Source organism: Callorhinchus milii, unplaced genomic scaffold (assembly GCF_018977255.1).
Source record: "Callorhinchus milii isolate IMCB2004 unplaced genomic scaffold, IMCB_Cmil_1.0 Scaffold16, whole genome shotgun sequence".
Taxonomy (NCBI): domain Eukaryota; kingdom Metazoa; phylum Chordata; class Chondrichthyes; order Chimaeriformes; family Callorhinchidae; genus Callorhinchus; species Callorhinchus milii.
In genome coordinates this window covers 16,149,078-16,168,129 of record NW_024704757.1, presented here as the reverse complement: position 1 = coordinate 16,168,129, position 19,052 = coordinate 16,149,078, and the positions used below count along the sequence as shown (strand labels likewise).

Sequence of the window (19,052 nt, the reverse complement as noted above, 5' to 3'; positions counted from 1 at the left end):
GACCCTCTACAGCTGTCTCCTGTAGGAATGATCCTTTTTATTTCTTAGACTAACAGCAACCGCTTTAGAGTCCTTTGGCACAAAAATGTACGGCAGTGGTTGCCGTGACAACACACACACACACACCAAACATACAGGAATCAGTCGGAATGCAGTGGTGACCGGTTGGTTAAGTGTGGTTGCGATTAAACAAAAAGGCAGGTGGAAATGTGCGGTTATTGAGCTCAGGTGATATAGACCTCGATCTTGACTGGCTATTAATCGAGAACATCTAATCCTACACATTATCCCTGGGAACAGTCACAATCTTATGTTGAAGCCTGGATGAATTCTGACAACCCTTGTGACAAGCTGGACACAAGAATGTTGTGGCCATGGGTCACGGTGAGGAATTGGTTCCAATTTGGCGATTGCTGTTTCAATATTGGCCCCTGTCTCTCTTTTACTCTCAGGCTGAAACTTCCAGCGAGCTCTACATACAGGGACTCAGTCCTTTAATGCACACTAAGACAACAAAACAAGAGGTGGCAGGTTCAGGATTGTGAAAGGTAGTTTTAGGGCAGACATCAGGAAGTACTTATTTAGCTGTAGGGACAGGGTGTTCTAACAGGGCGAGATTAAATGGGTCTAAGTGGCTTTTTCTTCTCTTGTGTTGAGAACTGAAAGGAGGTAATTGCATGGGTAAGAATGGGTGGGGGGGAGTGAGCGACAACAACAACAAATTATATTTACACAGCGCCTCACACATTGGGAGGACATCCCAAAGCGCTGCACAGTCAGGGATTTGGACCCGAGTTGGGGGTTGGAATCAGGAAGGGTGGCGGGCAGAAAGGGTAGGGGTAGGAAGGCAGCAGGAAGTGTAGTTGAAGAGGAAGGTCTTGAGACGTGCCTTGAAGGAGTCAAGGGAGAGGGGTGCAGGAGAGCGAAGAGACTGTGAGATGGAGCTCCAAAGGATGGGGGCAGAGAGGCTGTCGGCCTGACTGGTGATGGTGGGGTGGGACAGGCCAGGCAGAATACAGAGGGGGAATCGCAGAGTGAAGATAGTGAAATCACTGAGAAACAGGAAGAGGGTCCGACACTTTCTAAAGCCCTGGTTTGGAGGCAGGAAAGGAGAAAACGAAAGTCACACACAGCCACACTCTACCCTCAGGTGTACGTTCACCTGAAGCTGACAGAGACGACACAGATTTCTACGCTTGACGTTGTATGTAAATGCAAATGAAAAGTCCCAATTCATTCACCAAAAACATTAACATCACTGTCTCCATCAGCACCTTTTTTTCTGGGTGGGAGGTGGGAGGGTGGCATTGGAATTTTTTTCACTCTATAGGTTCACTAGGAGTTTGGGTTTATGTGTATAACACGTCAGGGAATAAACTGGGTTCAATTCGACTCTGTGAAAGTGCAAAGGCTTTGCTTGTTACCCCAGTGCACATTTGCTAATGTACACCATGGGGGAGAGGGAGGGGGGTGGGGTCACTGGAAACTTGAAAGGTGCGCACTAGCTGTTTATGCCAAGGTGGGGTCGGGTTTCATCAAACGTTACATAAGTTGTGTTAGTGCAGTGGGAGAGCATCATCTACCCTCCCCTGGCAGCCAACATCTTGTTCCTCATCACTGTGATGAACAACAAAGAGTATTCCTGACTCCCAACATCTGAGATCCCATTCCTCTCCCTTCACACACACACACCACACACACTGACAGACACACATACACACACACACATAGATACACAGACACACACACACATCTCTTGTCAAACTGGAAAAGGCAACTCCAGAATGGTTGGCAGACAAGATGGCAATGAGTAGGCAATATGCACTCTCAGCTAGAATCCAGAGGCTGATAGTCAGAGAGAGAAGCCTTTGCACAAATGCTGGTGAGTAACACGTCCACTTGAAATTCCCACAAAGCCACACTTGTCCAAGTAGCTGGTCCTACTCCCACGTCTGGCCTGGTGGGTGGGACGCGGTGAGACAGGAACATAAAGAGCCAGACAGGTTGGGGATGTATCTGAGATATGCTGAGCTAGGTTTCCATGGGATGACATGTATACACTGCCCTTAAAGTACATCTCTCCATTCATCCTGCCAGAGAGAGAGAGAGAAACAGAAGGGAAAGAGTACCTTTATAGAATGTCAATCACACACACGAGAATACTCACACACATTATATTGTTGACCACTATCTCAGAAACCCAATCGTCAATGATCTCATGGAGTGGAAGGTGATGTTAAACGGAGTGACAAGGTGATGTCAGGATATTCCAAGCAAAGGCATGTCCCTGTACACGAGGCATTTCCTAATTTACAGAGTGAAATTTGAGTCACTCCTTGTGATAATTATCACTGGAACAAGTTGTGAAATATCACATATTTTCCCCCACGTGCAAACCTCACCTGTGGGGACATAGTAATACAGTCAATTCACTTTACAGGGTATCCTGTGAAGCACTTTGAGATGTCTTGACAATGTAATAAGGCGCTATATCAAATGAAAGAATTATTATTACTATTATAATGTCCACTGTCGGTAATGATATTCATATCGGAATGAGGCTGTTACAAAAAAGAAATTTCCCCCTTTGCGCTACCGAGAATCTTGAATTTATTCCCCATTATTCTGAGGTACCGATCGACCACTTAAATTTTTGTAAGGTGATGTATGAACGATCATTTTGTAGCTTTGATCAATTGTGTGCATCAAACCCAATCAGTTACTCTTCTGGAAACATTCCCAGGGAAATAACACCACTTCCCGGCTCCTTTGCACAGACACGCGGAGGAGGTAAGATGACAACAGCCTTCCCTCCTAGTCAACACTCCTGGTATCAATTTGGGTGAAACACTTTTGAAGCTTTATTCCAAGCCAGATGGGCCCAATTGCAGTGAAATGCTGGAGGTTTGCTCACCCCTAGTGAGAATGTGGAGAGCCTTGGTTTAGAATCCTGTGGTGACCGAAGCGTTGACTGTTTCAGTGTAAATGCATGAAGTGTGAGACGTACTGGTCAGGCTGTACGTGAAATAAGCCACTGCTGTGCCCATAGTCAGTCCTGACATGTAGGACACGGTCATGGTATTACCTGGAATAAAGCAAGAGACAGGTTTATATCGCGCCCTTCACGCGGGGGAATGTCCCGGAGCCATTGAGAGTGGCAGTCTGACGCCAAGCCAAGGGGACAGGGTGGTGGCCGCGTAGACAACCTTCTCCGTTCCTGACACAGAGGATGGGTTTGGTTTAGGAATTGTACAGTTTCGCCAACAGTCGGTAACGTTTGAGAGGAATTACCCGCTGAGTGCTTTGCAATGTTTATGACCTGCTCCTTAAAGCTCTGTAGACACGTACGTTCTTCATGCATTGCACACGGCTAGCGTAGAGCCAACAATCATACGCTGATCGAGCCTTTGTGCTGAGTTGACCAGGAAGCCAAATGGAAGGAATATCCTCCTCTTAATAGCAGAGTCTAGAGAAAGGGAAACTTTATACCCCGACACAGTATAGAGAGAAAGGGAAACCTCTGGTGCTCACCCGCTAGCTCTCTCTGCTCTGGACTGACTTTCCCGGCTGCTAGGATCATCGGCACACTCCCAAAGTAGCCATTGCTGATTCCCATGAGCAGGGAGAAGACGCAGGGCCAGGCAGGGTGGCTGAAGACGGGTCTGTCGCTTGGGAGCACACACAGTAGGAAGAGGGGTATGAAGACCACCCGGGCGCAGGAGAACATGAGGAGACGCACGCCATTCCAGTCATAAGGCAAAGCTGCCAGGATCTGAAACACAACGGGAACAGCGCTTGCTGAAGAACAGAAGTTTAACAATAAACATTTTAATTTTTATAACTATGTTTCCCTGGGAACCGAGAGCCAATATTGCAGCTCCCCATTGTCAGTGCCAGCTCGCTCCACGATACACAGTCATTGGATCTGTCAGTCAGTCTCACTCCCCTTAATGAAGCATTTGGAAACCTTTCAACACGATAAGGTGCTATAAAAATACAAGTTCTCTTTTTAATTTCTGGTAAACCAAGGCACGCGCCAGCATATCTCACAAACAGAGATGAAGTGAATGATCAATTTTATCTGGAAGCTGACTTGTTGGCCAGGATACGAGAAGAGAGAAACTCCCTTCTCTTTTGGAATAATGCCACAGGATCTTTAACATCCACCTGAACAGGCAGATGGGACTTCGGTTTAAATGACGGAACCTCTGACAATCCAACATTTCCCCAGCACTGCACTGGAGTGTCAGACTAAACTTAGCTCGAACCCACAAACTTCTCACCCAGAGGCGAGAGCCAGACTGACACACACTATTGTGGTAATGCCACGCGATTGGGAGGAAGGTGTAGCAAGTGCTAAGAGTTACAAGGTCTTACCTTCCCCACAAAATCCGAGAGGTTAAAAATGGCCATGATTAGGATGGGCAGCCACTCCCCCAAGGTGCAGTTCCGAATCTCAGACTCCAGCCCAGGAAACAGGCACAGGGTGATGAAATAGGTAATAGCTATGGAAAGCATGTAGGCCCAGATAACACGGGACACTATGTACCGGTGCAAAATCAGTTCTGCAAAAGAAGACAAGATAGAGACGATGGTTGTCGGGTCGCGACACGGAAATCTCTGCCTCCACTGAGCCCAAACCAACCCCATACTTTCCCACTCGCTCCTCGTTTCCTTTGATAAGCTGCGACAGCTCAATCAACACACCCAGACTTTCACGTGAGGCCTTGCAAGTAAACCTTCACTAAATGCTTTCTGAAAACCCAAACACTAACTGGATGGAACATCAATGTACATGGGCATGAACTCAACCCAAGCAACAACAACAACAAGATTACATTTGTATAGCACCTTTCACGTCAGGAGGACGTCCCAACTGCTAGCACTAGCAGCTTGGAGGCTCTTGGAACTTGGGGAAGGAATGAAGACAGTAGATACTGGTATCAGCCACACACACAACACAGAGGGAAGCAAAGAGGATCAAACGCTATAATATATTAATAATAATAATCACCTCTGAAGCTGGGCCAGTTCCTCTTGAGCTGGGTCTTGGACACGTCGAACCTGACGTACTCTGCGGAAGCTGGGGCTTCCTGCTCCATCCCACGAAACTCGGAGGAAGGACTCTCCACCGTTCCATTCTCCTTGGGGAATAATGGCCAGAAACACGACTGTCATTCCCAAAAAACAAGATCCAATTAGCTCCCGAGTGGCTCCGGGTCCTTACAACGCAGGGATGTAGAGTGGAAATTGGCCAGAGGACCATCGAGGACCATCACTCCTTCCCATTCCCCGCTCCCATTCCCACCCTCCCGATAATCTTTTCATGCTCCGCTCTTTGGCTATGATGGAATGGGGCTGGGGGATGTGGGGAGAGGGGGAGGGGAAGTAAATGGGGGAAGAACTTAGATGAATTTATTATAAATGAATCTTCATGTTTGTGTGGGGGGGGAAGTTTCCCGTCAGATCCAGTGTTCGACTGTCGACGGTTTCAATGCTACAAAGTGGAATAAAAAACTTACAAATCTTACTTCCTCTGCGTTGACATTGTGATGGACCCGATAGCCTGGGCCCTGGTGTACGTGATATTTCTGCTTCTGCCGGTCGCTCTCCCCGGACATCTGAGCCGTGTGGTAACGCACGAAGCGGGTTCTCTTGGCCAGTGGGTGGAGCACGAAGCACATGGTCTCGATGCCGATGGAGATGAAGAGGAAGATGATGGTGTTCTTCTTCTCGTCGGGGAGCAGGAGTTTGGTTAAGATTCTGCTGAGGGAGATGATGACACCAGCAGTACCTGGAACAGAGGGGAAAGATCTCTCACCGCTGCTAACGCACAAGCAGTTTGCCCACAAAACACACCACGGCCTCAAGCACGTTGAGACGTCCTCCCGATGTGAACAGCTCTGTATCGCATGCGAGGATTATTATTTAGGATCATTCACTTGCAATTACATTAGAGTTGTCGCATCTGGCGTAGTGGCTTACTGACCAGGTTGTCGAGACGTCCCAAAGCGCCTCGCAGGACAGACTGTCAAGCGTAGTGACTGTGTGTGTTGTAGTCGAACGCAGCAGGCAATTTGCAACAGCTTTGAATTGCTTCAATGAGTGGGAAGAATACTCACTTTCACCGGTCATCACTCCCTGGGTGTAGCGTTTGGGTAGCATCCCCGTGTAGCCGTAGAAACTGGATTGCTGAACTGAGTTACACAAGAGATAGGATTATTGTAAATGGCCTGTGTTTCCCAGCCAATCCGTACATGGGATAGATGGGGAGGAAGGGACAAGTCTAATCAGTTTGAAGCAGGGCCAGGAGACAGCCAGTGAAGGAATGACACCCGACACAGGATGGAGACTTACCTGTACAGCCGAAGGCCACGATGGCCACAGCGACCAGGTTAATGGCATAGGCCTGAGGCTTTGTGAAGAGCTCCAGCCACACGTCACACACGCTCACAAAGAGAAGAGGCCCCAAAGCAAACAGGTAACCTGTCACCGAGACAAGGGGAATCCACTCAGTCCCGAGTCAGCCAAACCCTGACCATCCCACTCCTGGTCCACCCTCGTCACAGCCCATCCCATCCCAGCAAAGCTTTGGCCGGTCAGTACATCCATGGAAATGGTTAATGAGTCTAATTATACGTTTTGCCCTCAAAATATATGGTCAGTTCACTTTACACTATATCCTGTGAAGCGCTTTGAGACATCTCGAAGACTTGATACGGCGCTGTATCAAATGCAAGGATTATTATTATTACTATCAATTATAACTTCTATACAATAACTATTCCATTATAACCTCCATAGAAAAATCCATATACCATAAACTCTAGATTATAACCTATACACTACATCTTCTGTGCTGTGACCGTTATACTATTACCTCTTGTACTATCGTTTGATTTACTTATACCATAATTGTGAAATACAATGCTTTCTGTCCATTCCATAACAGTTTACTCTGTCCTTTTGTAACCATGGAGCCCATTCAATCTTCCCCACTCACCAACAGAGATCCGGGTGTGTAGACTGAGCAGCTCAATCAATGCGTTGTTTAATATGACGGCAACCAGAGCCACAAGGATGTACGTGAGACTTATGTCAAACACAATAGATGTACCTACAACAGAGTAAAAACAAGGGGCTTGTGAAAGCTTTCATCTATGTTTCTCCTCAGACAGAGGAGAATATAATCATGCAGCAGATGGTTCATTGTGTCCCCAACGTTGTTCCTGTCGCCTGAAACTGAAGAACAATTCCGATCCGATTGGCACCTGGCCATCAGGCTGTGCCGGGTTCAACAGAGAACCAGGAGAAACACACAGAGAAGCAGGTGCGATAACTCTCAAAACATCTACAAAACATACACCAAATAGTTGGGAGAAACGTCACAAAATACACAGTTGTTTATGCTCAACAGTAAATCCAGGTTTCAGCCGGGCTCAGTTGACTCAGTTGGCAGTCGGAGGGGGGAACAGACAGTGATGAGGAACCAGGGCGGTTCAACTGGCGGGCCATTGGCCACTGGCCACATCCACACCCCAACCCCCCCATTTCATCTACCCTCCCCCCCCCCCCCCCTTTCCGGAAAGAAGAAGAAAAACAACAATATTGCTCTCAAATAGGTCATCCCTCAGCAGCCAAAAGGTTGGACCTCCCCTGCTTTACAGAACACATGTGTTTCATTGACAACGGCGCCTCCTTTAGGATTCAACAGGTTTTACATAATGGAACAGAGGTTTGTTGACGTAAATATGTCCAGGGAAGGACCGTCTCTTCGTACCTGGATATTTATGGTGGAGATAGTCCACGTCTGTGATGAAGCTATTGTACGGGAGCAGGAAGCCAACTCCAGCCAGCAACATGGCAAAGTAGATCCCATGGTAGCTGTCCTTAGGCTCAGGCTCATTGTCTGCATCGTAAAGACAACAGAGATACAGCATCAACATCAGACCCCAGCTCAGGGCAGGAGGCACGAAACTCGGTCAACTCCTGGCTACAGCAGAGCGGCAAGAGGTAGCGAGTGTTTGACCCTATTGATCCACAGGTCGACTTAATACATGGCAACGACTGCAGAGCAGGAGCTGTGTGACTGGGAGAAGCCAAAACCAGAGGTTGAGTCACATGGAAAGCCTTCCTCGTGGCTCCTGATGCCCCTTAATACAGAGGTTTGATAGTCCCAGCACCCGAGAGTTGATAGTAAATGTGCCCCTCCACCTCCCAACCACTGTCAAATTTGGTAAAGGCCAGGAGCATACACGCATGCACACACACAAGCACACATATGCACACACACACAGACACGTGCGCACACATATACACATGTGGGTGCGCACAGACGCACATGCACACACAAGCACACGTGCGCACACACAAGCGCGCACAAAGAAATGCTCACGCTCTTCCGCACTTAAACATGCGTGCGCACACGTGTACAGATGTCACCTGGGTCACTGAGGATGGACATGCCACTGCCCTCCCTCTGGCTCTGTCTCTGTCTCTGCCGCTCCCTGGCCAGTGACTCCTCTTCCTCCAGTGGGTAGCCATCGAAGCTGAAGTTCATGACCACGTTGCCCTCGGGGGTGTGGCCTGGAGTTCCGCTCCGCAAGCCGTCTCCCCCCACAGTGCCCATCCTCAGCCTTCCTCACCAAATGGGACAAAGTGTCTAGTTCTGAGAGACACAGACAGAGAGAGAGAGACAGAGGGAGACAAAGAGAGAGAGAGCTCTTTCAGCCATGGTTTATTATCTAACCAGTCTGCACCTTCTCATAATGCTAACAGCAAGGATAATGATTATAAATCTTCCATTTGATGAAACTCCTTTAATGTTGAAATGTATCGAAGAGCTACACAGGCGATGCTGTCAAGTGTCGTGACAGCAGACAACTGAAAAAGTACCCCAAGCAGCCACTAAGTCAACGGGCCAATTTATTTGGAGGATTGTCAGTCAGGAGACAGAGGGACAGATACACACAAGTCCACTGATATACAAGGAGAACAGAAAGACGTACAGAAACAAGTACAGACACACACAGTGTCCTGAAACACAGACCCACTGGGAGGTAGAGACACGTAACAGATTCAGTGGCAGGTGACAAGCAGGTCTTTATCAAACCACTGTCTGCCTTCATCTCAGCTTTAATCATCGCCTTGATCTACAATTGCCACGCTTGTGGGGAAACACTAATTGGATTTCCACGGCTTTCATATCTCTCAGTACATCAGCATATTGCAAGACCGTAACACCTAATGTTAAAAATCAATAAGACCTTGTAGCAGGAACAAAAGTCATTTTGCTTCTATCTATTTGCAGCAGATGTAGTTATACAGATATTCGCACACTCACTTGGTTTTCAGCCACTGGGCCTTGAAGCTTTGGAGCTGTGGAACTCTCTCCCCCATTCCCTCCGTCTCGCCCCCTCCTTCCCTTCTTTTAGATCACGACTGAAGACACTTCCTCTTCAACTGTGCTTACGATCACCTCCTCCCTCCCTCCCCCCGGCTCGGCGTCAGGCTCCAACACTGTTAAGCGCTCCGAGATACTGCCCTGCGTGAAGGGCACTGTGTGTACATGCAAACTCCTTTTGTTTACAACAGTAGAGTGAGTGATATAGCAACAGAGGGTTTTCAACCGTGGCCCACCCAAGTAAACTTTAAATAGCTCTGAAGGGTTGAAGGACTCAGGTAATGAATGGAAACACTGTCCGGCATGAACCTGAATTATACAAACACAATCTTATCAAAGCAAACTGTAAGTGATGTAACAATCCTCATGTTTGGTATTGCACCTTTCATATCAGGAGGTTGTCTCAAAAGCACTTCATAGCCTTTACTGTAAAGCATGACTGCGTATTTTGTAGGCGAACCCAGCAGCTAATTCCCGCAGAGCAATATCTCACGAAGCAGCCATGTCGTGAATGACCAGCTATATAATTTCATATGAAACACGGCTGGGCCGAGAGGGCAGTGGTGAGACTGCATTGGCCGAGATTATTGATTTTTCACTGAAGGTTTTCAGACACAACATCGATAAAGGTTAATCAAATGCTACAAGACATCTTGATAGCGTTTGAGCAGAAGTTGAGAGCCGTTGTTCTAACATTGATAGGTGACTGATAGACCCTCATTTGGAATACTGTGTGTAGGGTTTGGCAGCCTGGCTTAAAAAGGACAGTGGTGAGTGCTGGAGAGAACATCTACAAGGATGACTTGGACTCTGAGCCAGTAAGATGGTGTGTCAGCCTGGCTCAGTTGGTAGCACTCTCACCTCTCAGTCTGAAGGTTGTGTGTTCAAGCTCCAAGTTGGGATTTCATACTGAAGTCATACTGACAATGGGGGCAGCTACCTTGTTGGGAGATACTGTCCTTTGGATGAGATGTGAAGGATTATTTAACACCAATAGACTATTGATTACAAGCACATAGTGAGTTAGTAGCGCAACAGACGGGAAGGAGAGCAATGCTGGGAGTGGGTTGGCAGTAGTTGGTGCAGTAATGCAGTCGTTGGCTTGATGCCAGTCTGTGTTTCTGCGTTAGCCTCAATTACTCACAGCGTAGCAGGTAAAGCAGTCCTGCAGGAGGCTCCCTGGCAGACATTAACACATGACTTCATCCCCACATTTAAAGCGTAGACATTGTGAAGGGAAAATAAAGGTTGAAGACATACCCCAATGCAGAATAAACACGTCAGGGGAGATCGGTGGATTTAAGCTTTTACATGAAGGCAAAGCCTCTGGGTCTTTTTCCTCAAGTTGCTACTCGATTGGAATAAATTGTTGGGATTAAACTACGGCTATAAAGCATTGCAAGTGGGAAGCACTTGTCAGTTTACTGCAGCCCAAGGAGGTCACAAACCCCTGTGTGACCAGGGGTGGGGGGTGGGGAGGGTAGCCCTGGTGGACTATAATAATAATAATAATCCTTGCAGTTAATATGGCGCCTTATCACGTCGTTGAGACATCTCAAAGCCCTCCACAGAATCTGCAGTCACAAGCATCACCACCAGGAAGCAGTGGCTGTACTGAAGAAGTCCATTCAGACTGAAGACCTCGGTGTAATGAAGGAATGTTTTTCCTCCTGTAACATATCATGACTTTTCTTGCAACGGGCTTTTAAGTTGAATGATGCACTCCCTTAATACCGAGGGCTGCAGATTCCATAAATGCATCAAAAAGACTCCTGAAGGGTTGCTGATGAGTTTATAGATTCTGGATAACGATCTTCCCGCTGAATGGAGTAGCAGATTGGCTGAGGGCCGAGAATAGGAAATGTCCCTCGCGTCCAGATTGATTGTTCTTCTCTACCCCATGGAAATCGTAACAGTTACTTACTTTCTGACTGTCAGAACTATTACTCCCCGATTAAAAAAAATAACAATTCTTTGATCCGACATCTTCCCCCTCACCGCCAACCCCCACCCCCCACACCCCACCTCGGGAGGGACGTTTCGAAGCGCTTCACAGGATGTCACTGTAAAGTGTAGCGACTGTGTGTTTTGTAGCCGAACATTGATCTCAGAGCACTGGCTCAATGAGCAGCCGTGGGGATAAAGTATCACTATGAGAAGCATTAAAGCCAATAGGTAGGGAACGGTCAGAGAGTAGGTTGGAAGGAATCGACCACAGTGACTGCCTCCACGAGCATTGATGTTGGAATGAGTCACACAGTCCATGACAGCCAATGGATCTTCATAGCCTCCCAAATGCCAACATTATATTTAATCTCTTGCTGCCTGAGTTCATTTAGTGCAGTCGGCAACTGTTGTCCTCCTGGGAACTGCCTCTTTGGGCGAGCATTTATCAGATTGATTTATTGTGTCGGCCAGCAAACGCTGCCTGGTGACACATCTATTTCAACCCGTGTGTCCTTGAACCCTACAGAGACACAGCTCACCTTCAAACAGATGGCTAGGGGCAGACAATAATAATAAATAATAATAACAATAATCGTTGCATTTGATATGCCGACTTATCGCGTCTTCGAGACGTCACAAAGTGCTTCACAGAATATACTGTTAAGTGGATTAACCGTGTATGTTGTGGGCGAAACACGGCAGCCAATTGCACACAGCAGCGTCCCCACAAACAGTCGTGGGTTGAGTGACCACATTTTTGGGGGGAGGGATTATTACCGGAAAGCGATCTGACAATTGACTAACAAGCAGGTTCCTATTTTCTCTAGGAAAACAGAGGCGTGTGGAAGGTGATCACAGCTGGGTTGAAGATGTTGTCTTTTAGGCGGGATTTAAAGACACATAGAGACCCAGACGGGTGAGGTAGAGAGGCAGAGGGAGGGAATTTCAGACGTTAGGGGCATGGTTTACGAAGGCTCTCTGCTACCTGTGTGTGAGTGAGCGTGTGAGTGTGTGTGAGCGTGTGTTTGAGTGATTGTGTGTGTGTGTGTGTGAGTGAGCGTGTGAGTGTGTGTGAGCGTGTGTTTGAGTGAGTGTGTGTGTGTGTGTGTGAGTGAGTCGTGTGAGTGTGTGTGAGCGTGTGTTTGAGTGAGTGTGTGTGTGTGTGTGAGTGAGCGTGTGAGTGTGTGTGTGTGTGAGTGAGCGTGTGAGTGTGTGTGGTGAGCGTGTGTTTGAGTGAGTGTGTGTGTGTGTGTGAGTGAGCGTGTGTGAGCGTGTGTTTGAGTGAGTGAGTGTGTGTGTGTGAGTGAGTGTGTGTGAGCGTGTGTTTGAGTGAGTGTGTGTGTGTGTGTGTGTGAGTGAGCGTGTGAGTGTGTGTGAGCGTGTGTTTGAGTGAGTGTGTGTGTGTGTGTGTGAGTGAGCGTGTGAGTGTGTGTGAGCGTGTGTTTGAGTGAGTGTGTGTGTGTGTGTGAGTGAGCGTGTGAGTGTGTGTGTGTGTGAGTGAGCGTGTGAGTGTGTGTGGTGAGCGTGTGTTTGAGTGAGTGTGTGTGTGTGTGTGAGTGAGCGTGTGTGAGCGTGTGTTTGAGTGAGTGAGTGTGTGTGTGTGAGTGAGTGTGTGTGAGCGTGTGTTTGAGTGAGTGTGTGTGTGTGTGTGTGTGTGAGTGAGCGTGTGAGTGTGTGTGAGCGTGTGTTTGAGTGAGTGAGTGTGTGTGAGTGAGCGTATGAGTGTGTGTGAGCGTGTGTTTGAGTGAGTGTGTGTGTGTGTGTGTGTGAGTGAGTGTGTGTGAGCGTGTGTGTGAGTGTGTGTGTGTGTGTGTGTGAGTGAGCGTGTGTGAGCGTGTGTTTGAGTGAGTGTGTGTGTGTGATAGAGAGTGTGGAGTGGTGAGCAGAGGGCTGGCTGGGGGGAGTAAGAGATGACAGTGAGGTAAGAGCTCTCACACAACTCAATTAAAGTGTTGGGATGTTTGTTCACTGTTTGACACTGAAGGAGAGAGAATTCCCACCACCCGGAGCACTGGTCACATCAGCCGTCACTGACCGAGCTGTGAGGGAGGCTCTCGTTCCCATCAGATGATGATGATGATGATGATGATGACAGAGAGCAACCGTCAAGAGCGGAACCTCTAATTAGCAGCAACTGAAGGACCTTTGCTGCCTAGCAACGGCCGAGCTGCGAAGGCCACACACATACACACACAACGCACCCACATACACACACAACACACACACAACACACCCACATACACACACAACACACACACACAACACACACACAACACACACGCACACAACACACACGCACAAAACACACCCACATACACACACAACGCACCCACAACACACACAACACACACACACAACACACACAACACACACGCACACAACACACACGCACACAACACACCCACATACACCCACATACACACACAACGCACCCACAACACACACAACACACACAACACACACACACAACACACCCACATACACACACAACACACCCACATACACACACAACACACCCACAACACACACAACACACACACAACACACCACACACGCTCCAAATTCAGAATTTTTTTTTTAAAACAAAAAAAAGTAGGGCACGTGCTTCTGTAGACTAACAATGACGATCAGGCGAAGACAGCAGACACCTGATAATCCATCTGACCTTAGCCTGAAGCTCCTCTTTTTTTGTAATTGTTCTTTTTGTCGGACACAGAATTCTCAGATTGAGTTTTATTTCGAAAGCCGGTTTCTTGTTGGAAGAATGAGGAAAACCGGCTAACAATCTCGGGCAAAATTGTAAAACAAAATGTCAGAAATTCAGAACCCCATGGCTGGATTGGGTTGGGATGAAGAAGGCCCTTTGGCCCATTTGATAGCGTCCTTCCAGAACACCCAACCCAATATTTTAATATAACATTGCCTCCACAACATCGCCCGACTCCGCCACTGCCTCAGCCCTCAGGCCGCCGAAGCCCTCATGCCCACCTTCATTACATCAGGACTCGACTACCCCAACTCCCTGCTTGTCGGCCTCCCCAACTCCTCCCTCCACATGCTCCGTGACCCCATCCATCACACTCACCCTTGCCCGGCTCCACTGGCTGCCCATCCCTCAGAGGATCGAGTTCAAAATCCTTCTCCTCACCTTCAAGGCCCTCCACGGCCTTGGCTTCTCCTACCTCTCCAACCTGCTAACCCCATACCGACCTGCCCGCTCCGTCTGTTCAGTAATCTCCGGCCTGCTCCCTACCCTCCAGCCGGCCCACCCCACCATCAGCAGTCGGGCCTTCAGCCTTTCTGCCCCCTCTCTACAAAACTCCATCCCACATTCCCTTCGCCTCGCTCCCTCCCATGCCTCCTTCAAGGCATGTCTCAAGACCCTTCTCTTCGGCCACCCTCCTACCTCTACCATCAAGTGCAAGGATTATTATTATTATTATTATTATTATCCATGTTCTAAATTTTCGTACTCAACTCTCCGCTGCTCCTGTTAAGATAGATGTTCTGACTCCTGGGCTGTTCCCTTCAGGTTAAACCAAATAGTAAAAAGTATTTATTTGACCTATAAATACCTTGCTGTGCCTTGGCCACCTAGTTATTCTGAGAATCTCTCTCTCATCTCTATCCTTCAATGCCATGTCCTGTATTTGCTCAGTGATCGTAGCCTGTGTGCTCCTGCCAACCTCTGCTCTTATTAATCAATGTTAATCATCCGGCTGCTGTACGGCATTGGAAAATAAATAACTGATCATTAAATATTTACTCGCTCAATCTTGTCGGTGTGGGGCACTACATACAAACCTTTGCTTTCTTTTTAACACTCACCCTTCAGTGACAAGTTTCCATACACATACATTTATTGCTGCAATACTGCCTGTTTTATTTACCTACAGCGGTGGACAGTAAAACTTGTACTGAGACAGATCTGGCTGCCTTTTATAATGACAATCTCGTAATAACGCTTACATTTGGGTTAGAGCATTTCAGGTCAGGTCAGGAGGATATCTCAAAGCGCTTGATAGGATACACTGTAGAGTGGATTAATTGTCTTGTCCGTTTTGTGGGTGAAACGCGGTAGCCAATTTCTGCACAACAAAGTCCCACAAGCAGCCATGAAATGAGTTAACAATTTTATTTGGGGGATTCTTGACCATGAAACCAGTAGAGATAATGTCAAAAAAATCATTGTTGCTGGTGCTAAATGATGGTTAAATTTTTTTAAAAACAGATATTAAAATACAGCCTCATCAACTATATCAGGTATGTGGACAATGTTATACGTTAAAAATGATGTGAAAAAGCCACTGGGGAGTTTCCTCTCTCTCTAATGACTATTAAATGTCCTTAATTAAATGAGTCTTGAGTTGTCTCAATCCGGGTCCCAGTGGGACACCTAAGACACTGAGCAACACATCATTCTGGCAGATACATCGCGACTATTTAAGGATGTAGGAAAATTGGTGGATGACAGTAATATTGGTGATTGTTGTTGATCTTTGTTTTCAAGATGGTGTTGGACAAGGTGTCTTTACAGGGAGGTTTGAGGAGTGAAACCCCTGGGGAGGAGGGAGGAAAGATTAAACTGGATGACAGATTGGTTCAATAACTTGAACTAAAGGGCAATGAGTATTGGCAGGTGTTTGTCAGTCTCTATTCTTGTGATGGCTGTCTGGCTACAACTGAGACATCAGGAAACCCACATTCCCACAAGTAAAATGCAGTGACTGTATATTTTGTGGGCAAAACGCAGCAGCCAATTGCACATAGCAGCGTCCCACAAACAATCATGGATTGAGTGAACAAATTATTATTATTTTTTTAAAAGAATTATTATCCACGGAAAAACGATCCACCAATTGACTAACAGCCAGGTTCCTACTTACTGCTGGTAAACAGAGGCGTGCGGAGTAAGGAAACTTGCCAAACATTTCATCCTTCCCGGGAATCAAATTCAGGTCTCTCGCTTGTGAGGCGAGTGCTCTAATCACTGAGCTACAGAATTCCACTGATTAAGTGCTCTGAGATAACTCCCAGCATAAAGGTGCAATATAAATATTTTCCAGTGCATATAATCTATTTTACCAATAACTTGTTCTAACCACCCAGCTTTAATCTGCAAAACACGTTTGTGCTTCATCTTCTTTGCTGCAATTAAACTAAAGCTGACTAGCGGCTCTGGCTAGGATTATTAATTGTGGCTGGAGGGGGCATTTAGTGCTGGGCACTTGGTGTTATTGCGGAGGAAATTGTTTACAAACATTCCCATAATTTCTCTGTGGTATCATATCCCCAGGCGACAAACAGGAGCCACAGAAATCTCTCCAATCCACAATAGACGACGGGAGCTCAGAAAATCCAGGTCATGAAGCAATGATAATCGTCAGGTTCTGTTTTACATTTAAACGCTGTTGATTTTTTGTCAAAGATCTAATGGGATTACTGAGCAATCTGTACTGAATCGGGGACATTAGGATTTGTTTGAATGGTGTGTGAGCTCACCCGCGTTTCCAGATCACTTCTAAACTCTCATCCCCGTTGTTCATGGGTCAGATGTTGATTTCGCCCCCAAAAATACACAGTCAATCCTCTTTACAGTGTACTCTGAGAAGTGCTTTGAGAAGACTCAATGTCATGAGAAGGCGCCGTATCAAATGCAAAGATTATTGTTATTATTGGTGTAAATACTTACACGCCTCAGGCCCATTATCAGGATGTCAGGGATCACTGTGGTGAACCATTTACAGATTAGAGCATCCTATTCCCTGCACATTGCTACAGCGCTCTGGGGCTTTACCCTTCCCCGCGGGCACTGTATAAATGCAAGTCGTCGTCCTCGTCGTTATTCTTATTATTATTAAATTGAAATAAAATAATCTGCAAAAAAAAACCTCATGCTTCCATACTCTCTGACTGTGGATGCATTCAATCCACCCTTCTGGCCTTTGGGGTCATTAGAAACCTGCGCTTTTGAAAGAATTGTGAGAACTGATCCAATTGTGATGGGAAAAGTTACGCTGATTCATTATCCACCAGTGACTGAGCAGCTGTGTGTGTGCTGTGCTGGGCTGTGTTGTGCTGGGGTGTGCTGGGCTGTGTTGTGCTGGTCTGTGCTGGGCTGATCTGTGCTGGTCTGGGCTGGACTGTGTTGTGCTGGGCTGGTCTGTGCTGGGCTGTGTTGTGCTGGTCTGTGCTGGGCTGTGTTGTGCTGGGCTGTCGTCTGCTTGTTTTGGCTGGGCTGTGTTGTGCTGGTCTTGTGCTGGGCTGTGTTGCTTGTGTGCTGGTTGGGCTGTGTTGTGCTGGTCTGGGCTGTGCCTGGTCTGGTGTGCTGGGCTGTGTTGTGCTGGTCTGGGCTGTGCTGCGGTCTGTGCTGGGGCTGGGCTGTTGTGCTGGTCTGGGCTGTGCTGGGCTGTGTTGTGCTGGTCTGGGCTGTGCTGGCTGTGTTGTGCTGGTCTGTGTTGTGCTGGGCTGGGTTGGATTGGGCTGTGTTGTGCTGTTCTGTGCTGGGCTGTGTTGTGCTGGTCTGTGCTGTTGTGGGCTGGGCTGTGTTGTGCTGGTCTGTGCTGGGCAGAGCCAGGGCTGCAGTGACGGGCTGTGGCCGGCAGGCGGCGCTCCTGTAGTGCAAACAGCACCTCAGGGTGTGTGGTGTGTGTGTGGGGGGGGGGGGGGGGCGGGAAGGGAGAAAAAAATCCAATCCATTGAGGGGCACAAGGCAAATCCTTAATAATCTCCAGTCACCATCGCACAGCGGCTGCGGCGCTGTTTGCATTGAAAGGCATCGTGTTTTTCTTCCAAATAAAGTTGCATCAGTGGGAACATTGCCCCCTCTCCCTCCCCCCTCTCCCTCTCTCTCTCCCTCCCCTCCCCCCTCTCCCTCTCCTCCTCTCCTCCCCCTCTCCTCCTCCTCCCCCTCCCCTCTCTCTCCCCCCTCCCCTCTCCCGCCTCTCTCCCCCCTCCCCCCATCTCCTCCTCCTCCCCTCCTCCCCCTCTCTCCCTCTCCCCCCATCCCTCCTCCCCTCTCTCCCCCTCTCCTCCTCCTCTCTCCCCCCACCCTCCCTCTCCTCCTCTCACCCCCTCCCTCTCCCCCCCTTCCCTTTCCTCCCCTCCTCCCCCTCTCCCCCTCTCCTCTCCTCCGCCTCTCTCCCCCTCCCCCCCATCTCCTCCTCCCCCTCCTCCCCTCTCTCTCCCTCCCATCTCCTCCTCCTCCCCTCTCCTCCTCCTCTCGTCCCCCCCATCCCTCTCCCTCTCCTCTCCTCTCCTCTCTTTCCCCCTCCCTCTCCTCTCCTCTCCTCCTCCCTCCCTCTTCCCTCTCTCCCCCCCTCTCCTCCCCAACGAAAGGTTGCATGTTAGAAATTGTTACGAAACGTGTTAACGATGTCTTTTAAGTCTGCACTGAAATGAACCTCTGCCCCACTATTCCTTTTTAAATGTTATTAATGGTGTCTTATTCACAGGGTTTCTTCTCCTATTCCCTGAACATGTATTGTTATCTCTGCAGGGCAGGTGCAATATCCTATTACTATTGTTAATACTAATAATAATAATAATAATAAGCCCCAAAGCATCAATCGAACACACAAACACACGCACATAAATCTCTGGAGCGATCGCCCTCTCCCCGTCTCCGCTATCGTAACTGCAATTGCAAAAGTGGCTTTTCATATACATTTTTTTTTAATTAAAAAAAACAGTTTTGGGGAAT

The 19,052-nt window shown here is 47.9% G+C and overlaps 1 protein-coding gene across 3 annotated transcripts in view; it reads right to left on the bottom strand.

Moving 5' to 3' along the window:
• Positions 1–1,705: 1,705 nt before the first annotated feature.
• The window catches only part of slc29a4a (solute carrier family 29 member 4a), a 20,039-nt gene continuing 2,692 nt past the window's right edge, over positions 1,706–19,052 (bottom strand). For 2 of the 3 annotated variants that reach the window (XM_042341089.1, XM_042341090.1), the window contains exons 2-12: positions 8,443–8,668; positions 7,781–7,909; positions 7,004–7,117; positions 6,358–6,486; positions 6,123–6,197; positions 5,523–5,794; positions 5,015–5,144; positions 4,378–4,565; positions 3,532–3,772; positions 2,915–3,085; positions 1,706–2,090 (exon numbers count right to left, since the gene is read on the bottom strand). In XM_042341089.1, coding sequence (XP_042197023.1) covers positions 2,943–3,085; positions 3,532–3,772; positions 4,378–4,565; positions 5,015–5,144; positions 5,523–5,794; positions 6,123–6,197; positions 6,358–6,486; positions 7,004–7,117; positions 7,781–7,909; positions 8,443–8,629 — 1,608 coding nt within the window. In that variant the 5' untranslated portion in view covers positions 8,630–8,668 and the 3' untranslated portion in view covers positions 1,706–2,090; positions 2,915–2,942. The remainder of the gene's footprint in view (positions 2,091–2,914; positions 3,086–3,531; positions 3,773–4,377; positions 4,566–5,014; positions 5,145–5,522; positions 5,795–6,122; positions 6,198–6,357; positions 6,487–7,003; positions 7,118–7,780; positions 7,910–8,442; positions 8,669–19,052) is intronic. The other variant, XM_042341091.1, reaches the window with a different exon arrangement.